At 48.2% G+C, this 18,906-nt stretch overlaps 1 protein-coding gene across 1 annotated transcript; it reads left to right on the top strand.

Moving 5' to 3' along the window:
- Positions 1–837: 837 nt before the first annotated feature.
- Positions 838–16,786, top strand: LOC307221971 (uncharacterized protein). The gene is made up of 21 exons (XM_079986926.1): positions 838–934; positions 3,215–3,282; positions 3,430–3,598; positions 7,498–7,639; positions 7,717–7,835; positions 7,967–8,116; positions 8,531–8,673; positions 8,827–8,941; positions 9,053–9,189; positions 9,375–9,494; positions 9,628–9,742; positions 10,121–10,249; positions 10,395–10,559; positions 10,852–11,010; positions 11,119–11,223; positions 11,341–11,446; positions 11,702–11,764; positions 12,015–12,197; positions 12,287–12,456; positions 15,111–15,332; positions 16,718–16,786. Exons 1-19 carry the CDS (start codon positions 911–913, stop codon positions 12,298–12,300), a joined length of 2,226 nt encoding a protein of 741 aa, XP_079843052.1. The 5' UTR covers positions 838–910; the 3' UTR covers positions 12,301–12,456; positions 15,111–15,332; positions 16,718–16,786.
- Positions 16,787–18,906: the final 2,120 nt, after the last annotated feature.

The following is an 18,906-nucleotide window of genomic DNA, read 5'->3' as shown; positions in this document are numbered from 1 at the left end:
AAGGAGGAGCTATTTTGGCTGCAGAATTTTGCTGCCAACTGGTCTGGAAAAAGTCAACAAGACTGCCTGGCCTGTTCAAGAGACAGGCCAGGAGACAAGACTGCCTCTTTCTGTGATGTATGTATGATGCTTGTTGGGTGGGCAGTGGTTTTCAACCAGGGTGCTGTGGCACCCTTTGGTGCCTTGAATGATGGTCAAGGGTGCCGTGAGCAATACTGGCCTCTGTCCCTCTTTCTCTCCACCCCCCATGCCTTCTTGCATCTCTGCCTCCCAAAGGCTTGCGCAGCTGTTTGTTGCAGCACCCCTGGCTACAACCTCCCCAGGCGAATGGTTCCTCTGGAATTGAAGCGTACGCTTTCTGCATACAACACACCCACTGCCAAGCAGCTCCATCTCATCTGCCCCCAACCCCATACCACCCTCTCTCCTAAAATAGACTGGGGTCACTGAGTCCTTCCCAGCAATAGAATTAGCCGTTCTGGAAGATTCCTAAGATGCTATTAATCCAGAGTTCAGAGTTAAGAATTCAAAGGTCCCAAATATAAAATAAACGTTCATAAATGTGCACGGCAAACACATAAGCAAGTACAGGGGAGCAATCCTGTCAGCTTCTTTAGGAGACAACAAGAGTCTGCAAAGCAGGATACAAATAATAGAAAAAGTATTAAACTGTACATTTCAAATAATATATATATATCACCCTAGCGTTGTATGGCATTAAAATTGTTCTAACCACTAGGCCACACGGACTCTCCTAGAGCCTTGGCACTGAGGCCGGGAATTCCATGTTCTCAACTGCCGTTGCCTAGCAACGGCAGTGACAGTTTGAACTGAGGTTCCTGCAACCTCAGCTTCTCAAGGTTGGCAGAGGTGGCCTGTAGTGACCTTCGTGCAGTCACTACAGTAGAGGATGGCGTCCCAAAGACTCCTGGAGGTAAGTGGAGGTTGCCATGGCCAGGGGACTTAACTCTGGAACCTAGATTAATGGTATTGAAGGGCCATTAGAATATTGTTCTCTATATTGTAGCACCCTGCTTGTGGTTAACGCTTAGCTGGAATGAAATATTCAACACAGCAATAGAGAAATTAAAATAGTAATTTATTTGTCAGACAAATAAATATGAGGCACAGTGGTATATGGTTACCAAGCTCTGGCCTGGCCTCTTGCCATTCTGGCCAGCACTTATATTTCCTTAATCCAGCCCCCTTGCTCCTCCTGTGGCTGCCTCTGTCCAATCAGCCTGGTTGAAATTCCTATTGGCTGTTTGCTAGAACCAATCACAAAAGATACACCCATTTCCTCTTGCCTTTTATGGGAAATAAAAAGCTATCTATAAATGACAAATAAGTAGTAATATATCTTACATGTGTCTCAACAAGGAATCTTAATTACCAGCTCACCTCTTGCCCTCCTTGCCCTATTGCCTTCCAAAACAGATGGTTAATCTTGAATTTTTATCTTAAGCATATGTCAAGGATTTTGAGTTCACATCAACATTGAGAGATCTCCTTCATTTGAAGGTTTCTAAACAAAAGGCCTGACAACCATATATCAGGAGTGCTCGATGGCGTCTCCTGTCTGGCAAGGGGGGCTGGTGGCTGACTTAATTTCAGGATAGTTACAACTCTTACAACTATATGAAATAAGAATCTAGCATTTCTTAAATCCTTTGCATAATTATATTTAAGCTAATATATTTAATACATAAATAACCTTTTAAAAGGAAAAGAAATCTTAAAAGGATCTTAGTTTAAGAAAGAAACAGCTTTAGAAAAGACTTCCCAAAAATGCTCTGTTTCTGCCAGCCAGACCAGTTGCTTTTTCACTGCTCTTGACCTTTTTAACCTTAGGAAGAAGATATGGCTCATTTTACTATTTATCCACCCTTAATTTGTAGGGTCAGTGTAACCTTGGCTGTCAGCCTGTAATTCCCTTTTTACGACGTTGAGAATTGTTTTCTGCTATAAATCAGGGGGGGCCCTTGTCTAGGAGTAAAAAACATTGCCAAGGTTCTTAGGCAGCTGGTCTTCTGCCTGGCATAAAACATTTGAAGATCTTTAAGCTCATTTTTAAAATACAAGCCCTGATTAAACATATAAGCTTTAATAAAAATTCAGGCTTATGATTAGATGCCTCAATATGATCCCAAAAACTCTTTTAGGCATTTTCTCCTCTCTCAGATGTTAGAGTAAAAATGGGCCTCTCTCTCTCTGGAATGTCTGGCTTAGGCGGATAGAAGATAAGATCAAAGTTGAATGGGTGTTATTGTAACCCCAGACAGGGGGAGGCTGAAAAGGAGGGGGCAAACTGAAAAGGAGGAGGGTAACACAAGAAACAAAGCCCCATCTTATTGCTATTAGTGTAAATCACATGTTTTACATGTGAACACGTGTCTATGCATTCTAAGGGGTATAAAAAGTGGGCGCACCCTTGCTGGGGTGTGCAGGTTGCGAGCTTATCGCTTTGTACCTTTGTTCTGCATATGCATTTCAAATAAAACCCTGTTAAAAACCTGCAAGGACGTTTTGCCGCTTTGTGTGAATCTGTGCTCCAGGGACCCAATAGCAGATATGGAACAGGTCCTACAGTATCACCAAGTTTGGCAAAGAGCTATCCAAAGTCAAAGAAAGGGTTCCATCACAGGAAAGGGCTGCTCCCAGGTGCAGGTGAGGGAGAGACAGGAGCCCTGGTGGAGCTCTGCTCCTGGAGGAAGGACGGATGAGAACAGCGCCATGGGCTCTGCTGAGACAGGCCAGCTCCCTCAGGTCTCCTCTCCCCCAACTCTTACCTGGTGGCAGCCATTTCATCAGGCTGCCTCAGTGGGAGAGATGACAACAGCATTTTAGACACTGGGTGGGGCCTGAGCTTGTGAGTTGTCTTTTCGTCTACCCTCCTTGCCTCCTTTCTTTGTGTGTTGTATTTCTGTTGGTCAGATTGTTTCTTACAATAGAAGTCTGCCATTAGGGAGTTTCTTGCATTTGATTTCATGGAAGTCTCTCTTGGAGCCTTTTTGGCTTAAGAGAGGGGTACAAATGCTCTAAATGAATAGAAGGATGAATAAGGTCTCTAAGGAAATGGAGGACAGAGATTTTCAGTTTGTTTCCCAACCTACCTCATCTGCGCTTTCCTGATCAACACAAGAACATGAATGGGTCTGATCCATTCTTCACGTTCTGATGTTCCTGTTTCTCTTTTCTCTTTTCTCATGGACAGGGAATTGATTTTGATGAAGATCAAATATTGGAAATCAGCCTGGAAGATGGGGAGGATCTTCCTCCAAGGTAATCCTGTGCTAACCCTCTCCCCCATAATCAATTGCTTTAAAAAAAAACACCCGGTCCATTTGTATGGTGGTGGTGCTTGGGGTCTTTGAAGGATGGGAGGCAATAAACCCTTTTTACAAAAGTGCTACTCCTCTCTCCCCTCAGCATCCCAACCAAATGTTCTAAGGATGCGGCTGATCTTCCTCCTGAAAGTGTCAGCAAGGAACAGCCGAAGCCCAGGCTTACGGAGGTCGTCGCCACGATCAAGAGTGGGAAGATCCGAAGGAAGGCGCTCCAAGATCTTTCCGCCCTCCTGCAGAAGATCCAGGAATATGTGAGTTAAAAGTCTGGTAGTTGTTGTTCTCTTTGACATCTGGTGGGAGGGCGTTCCACAGGGAGGGCGCCACTACCGAGAAGGCCCTCTGCCTGGTTCCCTGTAACCTGGCTTCTTGCAGTGAGGGAACCGCCAGAAGGCCCTCGGTGCTGGACCTCAGTGTCCGGATGGAACGATGGGGGTGGAGACGCTCCTTCAGATATACTGGACCAGCGCATCCCCCTGTGGAACATGCCCCAGCCATTTTGTTGGCTGGGACCCACTCCCCGGCAGCCCTGACCCCTCCCCTTAAGATCAAAATAAAATCTTTAAACAAAAACAAAACATAACAAAAAAACCCCAGAAAATAAAACAATACAAACAAAAAACTGTAAAAATTACAAATCCATCAAAATCAAACAAATTCCCAAGCCCAACCAAACATCTACCCCACCCCACCCCCCACATAAGAAAAAAGTCAAAAGGGAAAGGAAAATTTTAAAACATTTTAAAAAGAACTCTGCGCCCCTCCGGGTCCTCCTGGGCAGCAGTAGCAGTGGCAGCAACCGTCCTTGTGAGGCTTCAGGCCCCACCCTGGGCCAGGTGGTGAGTGGCAGGAGCAGGGCCCTCAGGCACTCACACAGGGGAGTCCTCTGGGCAGCACAGCAGTAGCAGTCCTTATGAGGCCTGTCAGGCCCTGCCCTGGGCCAAGTGGTGAGTGGCAGGAGCAGGGCCCTCAGGCACTCACACAGGGGAGTCCTCCTGGGCAGCACAGCAGTAGCAGTCCTTATGAGGCCTGTCAGGCCCTGCCCTGGGCCAAGTGGTGAGTGGCAGGAGCAGGGCCCTCAGGCACTCACGCAGGGGAGCCCCCCTGGGCAGCACAGCAGTAGCAGTCCTTATGAGGCCTGTCAGGCCCCGCCCTGGGCCAAGTGGGGAGTGGCAGGAAGGAGCAGGGCCCTCAGGCACTCACGCAGGGGAGCCCCCCTGGGCAGCACAGCAGTAGCAGTCCTTATGAGGCCTGTCAGGCCCTGCCCTGGGCCAAGTGGGGAGTGGCAGGAAGGAGCAGGGCCCTCAGGCACTCACGCAGGGGAGCCCCCCTGGGCAGCACAGCAGTAGCAGTCCTTATGAGGCCTGTCAGGCCCTGCCCTGGGCCAAGTGGTGAGTGGCAGGAGCAGGGCCCTCAGGCACTCACGCAGGGGAGCCCTCCTGGGCAGCACAGCAGTAGCAGTCCTTATGAGGCCTGTCAGGCCCCGCCCTGGGCCAAGTGGGGAGTGGCAGGAAGGAGCAGGGCCCTCAGGCACTCACGCAGGGGAGCCCCCCTGGGCAGCACAGCAGTAGCAGTCCTTATGAGGCCTGTCAGGCCCTGCCCTGGGCCAAGTGGGGAGTGGCAGGAAGGAGCAGGGCCCTCAGGCACTCACGCAGGGGAGCCCCCCTGGGCAGCACAGCAGTAGCAGTCCTTATGAGGCCTGTCAGGCCCTGCCCTGGGCCAAGTGGTGAGTGGCAGGAGCAGGGCCCTCAGGCACTCACGCAGGGGAGCCCTCCTGGGCAGCACAGCAGTAGCAGTCCTTATGAGGCCTGTCAGGCCCCGCCCTGGGCCAAGTGGGGAGTGGCAGGAAGGAGCAGGGCCCTCAGGCACTCACGCAGGGGAGCCCCCCTGGGCAGCACAGCAGTAGCAGTCCTTATGAGGCCTGTCAGGCCCCGCCCTGGGCCAAGTGGGGAGTGGCAGGAAGGAGCAGGGCCCTCAGGCACTCACGCAGGGGAGCCCCCCTGGGCAGCACAGCAGTAGCAGTCCTTATGAGGCCTGTCAGGCCCTGCCCTGGGCCAAGTGGGGAGTGGCAGGAAGGAGCAGGGCCCTCAGGCACTCACGCAGGGGAGCCCCCCTGGGCAGCACAGCAGTAGCAGTCCTTATGAGGCCTGTCAGGCCCTGCCCTGGGCCAAGTGGTGAGTGGCAGGAGCAGGGCCCTCAGGCACTCACGCAGGGGAGCCCTCCTGGGCAGCACAGCAGTAGCAGTCCTTATGAGGCCTGTCAGGCCCTGCCCTGGGCCAAGTGGTGAGTGGCAGGAAGGAGCAGGGCCCTCAGGCACTCACGCAGGGGAGCCCCCCTGGGCAGCACAGCAGTAGCAGTCCTTATGAGGCCTGTCAGGCCCTGCCCTGGGCCAAGTGGGGAGTGGCAGGAAGGAGCAGGGCCCTCAGGCACTCACGCAGGGGAGCCCCCCTGGGCAGCACAGCAGTAGCAGTCCTTATGAGGCCTGTCAGGCCCTGCCCTGGGCCAAGTGGGGAGTGGCAGGAAGGAGCAGGGCCCTCAGGCACTCACGCAGGGGAGCCCCCCTGGGCAGCACAGCAGTAGCAGTCCTTATGAGGCCTGTCAGGCCCTGCCCTGGGCCAAGTGGTGAGTGGCAGGAGCAGGGCCCTCAGGCACTCACGCAGGGGAGCCCTCCTGGGCAGCACAGCAGTAGCAGTCCTTATGAGGCCTGTCAGGCCCCGCCCTGGGCCAAGTGGGGAGTGGCAGGAAGGAGCAGGGCCCTCAGGCACTCACGCAGGGGAGCCCCCCTGGGCAGCACAGCAGTAGCAGTCCTTATGAGGCCTGTCAGGCCCCGCCCTGGGCCAAGTGGGGAGTGGCAGGAAGGAGCAGGGCCCTCAGGCACTCACACAGGGGAGTCCCCCTGGGCAGCACAGCAGTAGCAGTCCTTATGAGGCCTGTCAGGCCCCGCCCTGGGCCAAGTGGGGAGTGGCAGGAAGGAGCAGGGCCCTCAGGCACTCACGCAGGGGAGCCCCCCTGGGCAGCACAGCAGTAGCAGTCCTTATGAGGCCTGTCAGGCCCCGCCCTGGGCCAAGTGGGGAGTGGCAGGAAGGAGCAGGGCCCTCAGGCACTCACGCAGGGGAGCCCCCCTGGGCAGCACAGCAGTAGCAGTCCTTATGAGGCCTGTCAGGCCCCGCCCTGGGCCAAGTGGGGAGTGGCAGGAAGGAGCAGGGCCCTCAGGCACTCACACAGGGGAGTCCCCCTGGGCAGCACAGCAGTAGCAGTCCTTATGAGGCCTGTCAGGCCCTGCCCTGGGCCAAGTGGTGAGTGGCAGGAGCAGGGCCCTCAGGCACTCACGCAGGGGAGTCCCCTGGGCAGCACAGCAGTAGCAGTCCTTATGAGGCCTGTCAGGCCCCGCCCTGGGCCAGGTGGTGAGTGGCAGGAGCAGGGCCCTCAGGCACTCACACAGGGGAGCCCCCCTGGGCAGCACAGCAGTAGCAGTCCTTATGAGGCCTGTCAGGCCCCGCCCTGGGCCAAGTGGTGAGTGGCAGGAGCAGGGCCCTCAGGCACTCACACAGGGGAGTCCTCTGGGCAGCACAGCAGTAGCAGTCCTTATGAGGCCTGTCAGGCCCCGCCCTGGGCCAAGTGGTGAGTGGCAGGAGCAGGGCCCTCAGGCACTCACACAGGGGAGTCCTCTGGGCAGCACAGCAGTAGCAGTCCTTATGAGGCCTGTCAGGCCCTGCCCTGGGCCAAGTGGGGAGTGGCAGGAGCAGGGCCCTCAGGCACTCACACAGGGGAGCCCCCCTGGGCAGCACAGCAGTAGCAGTCCTTATGAGGCCTGTCAGGCCCCGCCCTGGGCCAAGTGGTGAGTGGCAGGAGCAGGGCCCTCAGGCACTCACACAGGGGAGTCCTCTGGGCAGCACAGCAGTAGCAGTCCTTATGAGGCCTGTCAGGCCCTGCCCTGGGCCAAGTGGTGAGTGGCAGGAGCAGGGCCCTCAGGCACTCACGCAGGGGAGCCCCCCTGGGCAGCACAGCAGTAGCAGTCCTTATGAGGCCTGTCAGGTCCCGCCGTATAGGATGCTAAATGTTTTGGAATGATTGGAAGATTTAATAAAAATGTTATAGGAAAAATGGTGATTTTTCCTTCTCTTATCAGTCCCTTCTCTGGGTTTCTTCTCAGCCATTGGAAGCCATTCCTGCATCCTCCCTTGGCCAGCTGGTGGCTATTTCCTCTCTGTGCGCACTGGATCCGGACGTGGAGTGCAGGCAGCGGGCAGCAGAGGCCCTCTGTCATCTTCTGCCCATCCTGCAGCGCTATGAAGGTAAGACTGGAAGAATGCATCCCAGTATGGGGTGGGGTGAGGAAGACCCAAACTAACCCTTTGGCTTTCCTTTGCAGAGACACTGGCACGAACTTCGTGGAACCAAAGACTCATCTTTAGAGCTCAGAAGGTCCTCAAATCCACCGGAGGACCGGTTCCTGAATTGTTCATGAATAACTGTTACAATCTTGCCAAGGTAAGTCGCTCTCACACAAGGCCCAGCGGTCTCTCAAGCCACATGTTCTGGGTTCTGCAGAGGCAGCACCTGGGCTTTCTGCTCCCCAGTCCTGCCCTGTGGGCATCTCTGACCTTCCTCTCTCGCTTCAGGTGTTTGGCGCCTTTCTCCCTGCGGAGCAGCTCTTGGAGGCCATGTGCTTCCTGGCAAGAGACCTGGTTATCGAGAGCAGCTTCAATCCACTGGATATCTCCCACTTACTGCAAGAATTCATCAAGCAGTTTGGCGGCACAAAAGTGGAGGTAAGGTGTCTGCAAAGGTAGGAGAGAAGAAGATTCTCTGCCTTGGTGTAGGGGAGGCAAATTCATGCCATTGGGTGGCCAGGACACGTGTTAGTTGAGAGGGGCCTGGCAATGTCAGGACAAGAATCTCAGCCAAGGGTCCTGAGAAACATGGGTTCAGGGAATGGGGAATTCTCCTCCTTCTGGGAGCAGACTGGCAAGTTTCTTCTCTTGGCCCACAATGGATAGAGGAACTGGCGCCCTGGAGCTGCCTGGGTCCAATACTCCCAAGGACCCTGAGTGGTACCATGGAAGGAAGATGGCTGTGGTGGCACAGGTCAAGGGTCCCTCTTTCAATGAGGGATGGAGGGATCCGTCTGCAGACAGCCCTGCTTCCTTGTACTCTCCAAGCAACCTTCTCCTTTTCTCTGACAGGTGAAGGTGCTGCTGGAGGCCTTCTATAAGATCGTCCAGGGGCCTACAGTGCAAGGCAGAGACATGGCCATCTTTGCTTTGTCCATCCTGTCACACCAGCACCTGGTGAAAGTGGTGGAATATCTCATCCAGTTTCTCTTCAGGTATGGAGCCCTCCAGGTTCGACTGGGCTAAGGGGAAGGTTGGCAAGCTGCAGGGCTTGCTCAGAAAGCCCTTGCTGCCATTTCCTCTCTCTGGAGCATGGCAGCAAGCAGAAGACTTGAATCTGACCATTGCTTTTGTTTTTGCATTCACAGAGACTGTGAGAGAGTTTGGAAGGAGGTTTTAGCATCGGCCGATCCAGAACAACTGATCCATCTCATGGCCAAGCAGATTTACCAAAGCCCCTTGGCGGAATCTGCCACCCAAGTGGTAAGGACCAACCACCTGCTTTCTGGCTTCCTTCTTCCCAGGGTAATATCTAGGGGTTCCCGTATTCTGCAGAAAAGCAGGGAAAGTAACTTGCACCTCTCTCTCTTCCAGCAACATCTCACCAGCCTGTTGCACGCCATCCTCAGGATGGAGGACTACAAGGCAGCTGTGCGCCAGAACTTCCCACAGCTGCTGATCGCTCTCCTGGGGATGGTTGTCAACTTCCATTACGACCAGGAATTCCTCGGGTGAGTAGTGTGTTGCAAAGGGACCAATGGAGTCCTTTCCCCTTCAACCTTGTGGGGTTTTCAGTCCAGCTTGGTTTTCCAAGGGAGGCTCTCCTTCAGGAGGCTGCTAGGGAGGAAGGATGGGGAAAGAATTTGAGTGTGTGGCAATGACCCTCCTGGTGATCATGGCCTTGCTTTGGTTCCAGAGGGGCTAAGGAAGTTCTGCACCTCCTTCTTGGCACCACTGGAGAGGAAGTAGAGATGGCCATCGTCGACCAACTTTTCTGCCGGGAGAATTTCAGCCAGGGATTGTCTGCCATGGTGAGGTAAGAGGAAGAACACGGTAACCTTCCCCAATGGTCTGGCAAACGGAGCTGAAGGCACGGGGTTGGACTGTGCCCCTGTTTGCTTCCTGCAGTGTCTTTCCCTTCCTTACCAAGATCTGCTTCTCCATTTCAGAGCTATCGGAAAGCGGCGCTGGTGGATCCCTCCCATGGTGGAAAATATCACCGCTACTCTCGAGGACCAGGCGTTTGCCGGAATGCCACAAGTCGCGGCAGCTATCTACATCGAGGTGAGGGGGACTGAGGTGCAGGAGGAAATGTGTGCAGCAAGGAGGCCCTGGCTTGGTTTTTGCCGAATGTTGGTCTTTGTGTTCTTTAGCTCCCTTTGTGTCCTTGGTTCCCCAACCAGCCTTCATCAGAATTTGGACCTTGCAGTTGCCTTTACCTTCCAAATTCTGTGGCTTATGTCAAGGCTATTTTGAGCCTAAGGACTGTTGCCTGTTTTAGTGCTCCTCAGAGCAGACCCATTGGATTTGATGTACGTGACAAACTTTGGTCCATTCACTTCAGTGGGTTTGCTCTGTGCAGAATTGCAAATGGTGGGTAAAAGGAGAACGTGCCTCAGCCTCTCATCACTGAAGAGTTTCTCTCTCTTTGGGCCTCTTTAGCTGCTCAGCTGCCATCTGCTTCCCTGTGAGGATACACTGGAGCAGCTCCTCAACTGGCTGGAACATGACCACCTGCAAGTTCGGAAGCTCAGCATCAGAGGGATATCCCTGCTTCTGGACTCTGACATGGCAAGTGATGCTCAGAGGGAGGGGGGGATACAGATCTCGATTCTAATCATGGCCCAGCACTCTTTTGCTGGCACAATACTGAAGACCCTGTGCTAAAAGGCATGAGGCTTTTCAGACCTTTGAAAAGATTCTCTCTTTTGTGTAGGATCCTTCGCTTCTGCGGCTCTTGCTGCTGGATTCCCTCCTTTATGCAAAAGCCGATGTCCTCCCAGAGTTGATAGAGCTGATAGACCAAGCCTACCTCTCCGGGGACCTGAAAGAGGAAGAGCTGAAGATGCTGGTGGCAACTTACTTCGGTCTGGCTGCCCATGTGAGTATGAGGGAAAACATGACATCACACACGGTGGAGAAGGAATGCTTTGGAAGAGGAAGGGTGGGGTTTAGATTGGGTGCAGCGGAGATGTTCTGGCTTCAGGAGGCTGTTCTTCTGGAGCACCTTCTCTTGGAAGCCTGCCTGGAAAACACAGGGGGAGAGTCACCCCTGCCCCCAGTCTCCCCCAGGAGGAGGATAGGGGGCTGAGCAGCCTCAAAACACCCCAGTGGGCAGGAGAAAGGAAACTGCTCTGATGAGAAACACAGTCTCTGATGTTTTCTGCCTACAGGAGGAAGACTCCGTCCGGGCATCAGCCATCAAACATCTGGGGCTGCTTCGAGGCTGGGCGAGAGACCAAAGGCTTCCCATAACATCAACAGAAGAAGAAGCCATTCACGAACTGGTTGTCGTCCTCATTCACCTCGAAGATGAGGATGAGGTGGCCAAGGTGAGGGCCAAAGAGATGGACTTATGCAGTAGGAGCGAGGGATTGTTCTCAGGAGCTTCCAAGACTATGTACTGCAATTTGTAACCCTCTTCTCTTCTTGTGTTGCAGGCCGCAAGGAGGGCTCTTTCCCATCTAGCCCCAGAAGTCAAGTGGTGGGCTCATCCCAACAAATTTAGCCTCCACTTTGCTCTCCACCAGGCTGCCAAGTATCTGGTAAGTTCCCTCTGCTTCATTGGCAGCTTTGCCCAGGGATGTCTTTGGGAGTGCAAGGCTCTTCTGCCATGCTCTCAAGCCTCTCTGATGCCGATTCTCCTTTGTCTTTGCCGACAGAGCAAGACCTTCAGCAAGGACATCCTTCGGAGTGCTGCCTTGTTATGTACGAAGCTGTCTGCAAGCAGGCTGCCAGCAGTCTCCAGGGTGGCAGCTCTGCTTCTGGGTAAGTCAAGCAACGTCCTTCCCTGGTAGGGATGGACAGAAATGTCTTGGTAATGATGGCAGGGAGGCTGGGCATGTCCCCAGGTCACCTGCTAGGTAGGCCTCCATCTGTGCCCAGATCTTGCTCTGAGTGCTTCGCAAGGGTGGAGGCCTCTAGATGCAGCAAAGCATACCTGTCTTCCTGCCAAGCTGCCTCTGTCTCTGCTTGCTTTGCACCGAGATGACGTCCCTTTTCTTGCCCTCTCTGTCTCTCTAGGTCATCTGGCTTTTCGGGATGCCGGTTTCATCCACAATCAAGACATGGCATCCTATGGCACATGTGAGTGAGACGTACGGAGGGCAGGGAGGGATGCTTCTGCTGAGAAAGGTCTTCAGGGGAAGGCAAATTCCCAGATGTATGTTCAGACAGAGGTGCCACAAGATGAACATGCAAAGAGGAATGGAATGTGACTTCACTGCTCTCTCTCACACACAAACACACCTGATGGCTGTTTTCATATTGTTGATGGATGGCTCTTTTCCTGTGCATCTTCACCTTGCTCAACCTTTCTCCCTTTCCTTCTCTTCAGGGCTGGAAGAGATGCAGCAGCACGAGGAAGAAGGGCTCAGGCAGACAGGGAGGAGCTGCCTGAACATCATGCAGCGGGCCTATAAACATCAGCAGAAAGGCAGGGTCCAGCGCTTTTTGAGGAGGCTGCTCTACTGTGTTCACAGGGAACCTTACCCACAGGACTTCCTGAGCTGCATGCCAGGTGAGTGAGGCATCTGGTGGGCTGTTGGGACACCTGGTGGGCTGTTTGGATGGGACGTTTCTCAAGGAGCCCCTTTCTCCTCCTGACAGAACATCCGCAGTAGCTCCAGGCCAAGGCAACGTGAACATCAGAGTTGTGCTGCAGAGATACCATCTTCTGCTCTCCACGGGATCCAGTCTGGACCAGCGCCAAGAACATCAACACCATCAGGATCGACCAAGAGGAGTGGTGCTGCCCTCACGACCCTCCGTACACAGTGGTAGGAAACCTTTTTGTTGTTGTTTTGTTTCTTGTTGATGTTGTTTTTGATTGTTGATTTTATTGATTTGAATCTCAGGGTGGTTCACAACACCAAGTATACGAAGCACAAAATACATAATAAGAATAATCATGGCACAAAATTCATAATAAAAATATCAGAACATAATATAAATTAAAATAATAAAAACATACTAAAAATAGCCACAAGACTAATGTATGCACACTAATAAACAATACAAGAGCCCTCAAACAACACTCCAGCCCACAAATACAAAATCTAAACATAACACATTTAACAACCATTTAAAACAACCCCACCTTCTTGAAGAAGGCTGATATATTAGATTTAGAAGGTTGGAATATGAGGTTTGGATGGCACGCCTACCTAACATACAACAAAGTGGCAGTGCATAAGGACTTTTTAAATCATATAGTCAGAATTTCATTATACAAGGTCTGGGATAAGTACCACAGACTATTAGAGCCCAAAATACCCTGGTGGGTATCCCCAGTGGAGATGATAATGGTAAAAAAAGACAAACATGGACACAAATTGAGCAACTTACCAACAATTAATAAAGGTAGAACAGGGCCAATTAAAAATCAAATTGTATGAAGAAATTAAACAGTATTGTAACGGCTGGATTCAATATCACCAAATAGTGCATATATTTAATCAGGATAAGAAAATTGGTTTGGGAGAAAAGAAGTCATTATTACAAAAGGAATTAGTACAAACTAATAAAAAGACCCTATCTGGGATGTATGATCTACTTTTGAAATGGGAACTCAAGGATGAGATGCTAAAGGATGTTATGATAAAGTGGGCACAGGATTTTGGCCACAACATAATGTTAGAACAATGGGAACAGCTGTGGAAATTTGACCTCAAGTTCACAGCATGTTATATGATAAGGGATCTAATGAAAATGATCTACCAATCGTACCTAACCCCCGCCCCAAGGAATCGGCAAAAATCTATAAGCAAAAAACCAATGTGTACTGGAGATGTAACACCGAGATAGGAACAATGTACCATATATGGTGGGGTGTAAGGAGAACAAAGGTCATGAAGAACAAAGGTCATGAAGAAATCATTAAGATTTTTTAAAAATCATTCAACAAGGAACCAGAAGCGTATGTTGCAAGCATATAATCTTGATTCTTAAGATTTTAGGCACTTCTAGCCTTAACAATTTAAGCATTATTAGGATACATGGTTATACATAAAACGTAAAGGTAAAACTCTTCCAGGTGGCCTTGCCACATTCCCCCCTTTCAAGCTTAGAAACAAGTCACAGTTGTTTCTCCAGCTTGACTCCCATGTTGAACCCTGGTGTAGACAACTGTGTCTCTCAAGGGGATCTTTTCAGGAGGCATTTCATGAATTAGTCAAGCGTACTCATGCTCTTCTTCTGGCAGAGGGAGCAGGGCTCGGTATATGGCCATGATGTGGGTTTCGGTGAGATTCTTCATGCTTCGGGCCACCATTCCTCTGACTAGAGATATGCAGCAAGGGGTGATGCAAAGAAGTATTAGGAAGACTAATCCTCCTACTGCAATGGTGGTCAAAAGGCTATGTAACCATTCTACTCCTGGGACCCAAGACCACATCCATTCCCAAGGATTCTGACTGGGTTGGTTATCATTTATAAGGGCCTGTAATTTTGGCAACTCGTCCTCAATAGTGTTGTTGAGGTCATGAAACTTCACTCTGCATTTGCCTTCTGGGACTATTTTACAAAAACCTCCTGATTTGGCAAGGAGACAGTCAAGAACAAGTCTATTAGCTGCTGCTATCTGGTTCAAATTCTCAATCTCAGACTGCAACTGTCAGAGTATATGTGTAGTGGCATTGATGGTTTTCTCCAAACTGCATGTTAGGGCAAATAGTGCTTCACGATTTTGTTCAGCCACAACTCCGAGATGCATGCCGATGGCGAGGATGCTAACGAAGCCTCCACCAACAGCACCCACAGACCGGGCCAGGAAAATCTCATCACTGCACTGTTCCCCTTGGACTTCTCTCCTCTTTCTGTTTCTAGGAGAGGGTAGATGAGGAAAAGCCTCCACAGTCACAGGGAAAGTAAAGGCACCTATTCCCACACACTGGTAATTACCAGGGTGGTAATTAGTGGCTAGTCCATCATACAAGAACCAACAGATGGATCCCTGTCCAGTGAAGTTGACTGTATATTGGGGAAAGTATGGATACAGATCTGAGGATGTGGTGTTGCTTTGGTAAGAGGAGTTGAAGGAACCCCACAACCAAAACTTATCAGTGCACTGTGTGTAATTTCCCAGCCAACCTTTATGTTGGTGGTGCTGGACATGCGGCCAATCTTTCCATTTGTGTTCCATGATCCAGAGGCATAACAACAAAAGCACAAGCCCTGGGTGGTTCTGGAGAACCGGAAATATCAGTAGGAGGTAACATTCATTTCAGAAGGAAGTGTCGCGAAAAGGCCACTTTGATTATACAGCAGGCCTGCCAAGACAATGTCAGGGTCCGTGATTAGTCCTGGGATGAGGGACATGTCAGCTACCTTTCTAGGGTGTTCATAATAAAGGGTGACATTTTCGCCATATATTTGAAACATCTGCTTAGCATGCTTTACAGAAACATTTTCTTTTGTCATTGGTCTTCTCAAGGTCAAGATGCACATCAGGGTTAACATCAACTTCATCATGATCAAGGAACTCCATGGGTTCAAGGAGACCAAGTATATCAACAACTCCTCTTTCTGTGCTGAGGTCCCTACAGGTAAAGTGTTTGACCTCTACTATTTCTTCTAGGGTCCCTATTGCATATCCTGACTTCCTTTTCCCTTCCCAGATGAAGCTGCTCCTGTCCATGAAATATTCCACATCAGGGTTCTTCAGAGGCTCATCTTTCCAGTCAGGGTGACTGGAGTACACCTCATCCATTACTTGGAGGCAGTCATGGGGCTCATAGTCCTCTGCCTCGGGGAGGGGCAATAGAGTGGCAGGGTTCAGGGTATTTACAATTTGCAGGTGCACCTGCGGGTTTTCACACAAGAGTCCTTGATATTTAGCCATGCGATCATTGGAAAGCCAGTATCTCTCTTTGTATTCCATAAGAGTTAAGACCGCAGGTGGCACATTCACCTGATATTTTCTGTCCAAATGTGAATTTGAATGCCTTCTTGACTAATAGAGCCGTGGTGGCTACTGCTCGTAGGCAAGGGGGCCATCCTTTAGCTACTGAGTCAATAGTTCAGACAAATAGGCCACGGGTCGCTTCCAGCTGCCCATCCTTTGGGTCAGGTCTCTTGCTGCCACCCCCCTTTGTTCATGTACATACAACTGAAAGGGCTTATTTGGGTTTGGCAGTCCTAGGGCTAGGGCCTGCATTAGCTTGGATTTCAACGCATTGAAGACCTCCCTCTGCTCGGTGTGTCACTCAAAATGAGCATTCTCTTTCCCCTTAGTGCTTTCATAAAGGGGCCGGGCAAGGTTACTGAAATCTGGGATCCAGGTGCGGCAGAAGCCTGCTGCTCCCAGGAATCTGCGGAGCTGTCTGCGGTTAGTGGGTTCTTTAATAATGCAAATAGCTTCCTTCCATTCAGGCCTCAATGCCCTTTGTTGATGGGAAATGTCAAATCCCAAATATCTCAGTCTTTTGGCAAATTTGGGCCTTTTTGAGGGATGCCTAATATCCAGCCTCCCATAATAGGTGCAACAATTCCTCTGTGACCTCCTTTCAGGTCTGATACTCATCACAAGCCACTACCAAGTCATCAAGAAGAACTGAAGAAGCACCATTTTCTCAGGTACTGATGGGAATTTAGCCATCCATACTTCAAAAATTTATTTAAATGTGCCTTTATACTTTATATTAATTCTTTATACTTTTCTATTTTAATATTGTTTATATTCTTCATCAGTTCTTGGGCCGTGTTGGGATGGATCATACCTTCCTGCTCCCATTTAATCTGAATTATCTTTATCATTCTTTCTTTGTCGCTTATCATCAGTTTATATAACATCCATGCTATCCCTTTCTCCATCATTTGTCTTTTGTTCAGCATCATATCTATTTTCATTTCTGTCCTCATCGTTTCCTCTGCTCTTTCCATTTTTATTAAATGCTTGCACTTTTATTAAGTGCTTGCACTTTCAGCCAATATTGTTTTCCTATTTTTTCTAAAAAAACTTTTTTTGTAATTAAATTTCCCTCATCATCAAACATATCTTTTAATTTATAAAATCCCTGATCTTCTAATTTCTTCCACCAGCCAGGTTCCCTTTGACCCTCCTGCATATATTTTAACGGCATCCACCTTGAGTATGTTGGCATCCATTTCTTTCTTTTTTAAAATAATATTTATTAAAGTTTCAAAAAAGTTACAAAAATGAAAAAGAAAAAATGCGAAAAAAAAGAAAAAAAAACAAAAAATACAAAATACAGAAAAATAAGAACAATTAAAAACATTTCCCTCTTTCCATGTTTTGTCTTTCATTTACTTATTTCCCTGACCTCCTCACACCTCCCTTTTTTGTATTCTAGTTCAATTAAATATTCCAGCAAATCCTTTCCAGCTTGGTTTTTATCCTAATAGTTTATCTTAATGTAGTATAATTTTACATTCTCGTCTTTCAACAGTTAAAAAATCAATTTTTACCTAATCTTTTGTATCATTTCTGCTAAAACCACTTTGTTGGCATCCATTTCGTATTCCAGTTCTTCCAGATTCCTAACGCAGTTTTCCTTGGTCCTATTGTCTTCTTAAAAGCCGTGTTAATATCTCTATTAAATAGCCCTTCTTTTCCTATTCCTTCATTTATTTTATTCTCCAGCCTTATCCATTTAATCCCTTCCTTATATCCAATATCTATTAGATTTTTCAATTGGAATGTTTCATAGTAAAATTCTAAGTTCGGTATTCCCCATCCCATCTCTTCTTGAGATGAATAATTTACTATGTCTGGGGTTCTAACTCTTTTACTTCCAAAAATCCAATTTTTATATATTTTATAATTTATATGTTAAAATCAATAAAAATTATATATATATATATAAAATCCAATTTTTAAATACCTTATTCCATGTTTTGAACCCTATTTTCCTAATGGGTAGTGTAATTACTTGAAATAAATATAATAATTTTGGTAGCAAAAACATTTTAACTGCTCTAACCCTACCTAGAATAGATAAATTCTTATTTTTCCATGATTTTATATCCTTCTTGATCTTTCTCCATGCTTCTTTGTAATTTACATCTGGAATCCTAGCAATATTTTTAATAACATTTACCCCCAAGTATTTAATTCTTTTCCTATTGATATCCATCTTTGTCATTTTTGCAATTTCCTTCTTCTCCTCTTTATTTACATCCCAAAATAAAATTTCAGACTTCTCCAAATTTACTCCCAATCCCGACTCCTCTTTAAAGTCCTTCAGGATTATCATAAGTTCTCTTACACCCTCTAAGGGTGTATTATTGTAAATAATAACAGGATATCATCTGCATACATGTTTAACTTCATTTCTTCCTTTCCTTTCTTAGATCCTTTTATCCTTACTGAGTTTCGTATTCTGTCTGCCAAGTACTCCATACCCAATACAAATAGTAGTGGTGAGAGTGAACATCCTTGTTTAACTCCTCTTTGTATATTGAATTGATCTGAAACCCCCTCAATCACTCTGACCACAGCCTTCCCTTCTCTATACAATTCCTGGATTGCTTCCACAAAATTCTCTCCTAATCCTACCTCCTGCATAATATTCCATAAGAATTTATGTCTAATTGTGTTGAAAGCCTTATACACATCCAATTTTAAGACCATCAATTTTCCTTTTACCCTTCCTTGTTAATAAATGTATTTATTAAAACAATAAAAAATAAAAAATAAAAAAAAATAAAAAATAAAAAAAATAAAAAATAAAAAAAATATTTATTAAATGTATTTATTAAAACACATTTATTATATGATGGCCTATGTATCTTCCCTTAAAAAATCCATATTGATCTTCTTTAATTATTTTAGGTAGTACCTTTTCTAGTCGCCTTGCCAGGATCTTTGTAAATATCTTATAGTCTTGATTTAATAGGCTAATTGGTCTGTATGACCCCACCTCTGTAGCGTCCTTTTGTAGTTTTTCAATTACTACTATTACCACTAGTTTCCAAGTATCTGGGGCTTTCCCCCCTTCTAAGATATTATTAAATACTTTTTTTCAGTTTTGAGCCCAGGATATCAATTGTTTCTTTATAAAAGTCTGCCGTAATTCCATCTAATCCTGGGGATTTCTTACTTTTAAATGATTTAACTACATTCTCTATTTCTTCCAGAGAAATTTCCTCCTTCAGTCTTAATCTATCAGTTTCTTCGATTTTAAACCCTAAACTTTCCCTACTTATATTTTTATTTTCTTCTTTATATAAAGATTGATAGAATTCTGCAAATTCTTTCCTTATTTCTC

The sequence above is a fragment of the Podarcis cretensis genome (assembly GCF_951804945.1).
Source record: "Podarcis cretensis genome assembly, chromosome: 8".
NCBI classification, from domain to species: domain Eukaryota; kingdom Metazoa; phylum Chordata; class Lepidosauria; order Squamata; family Lacertidae; genus Podarcis; species Podarcis cretensis.
The sequence above is the reverse complement of the archived record's forward strand: the minus strand, read 5'-3'. Positions and strand labels throughout refer to the sequence as shown.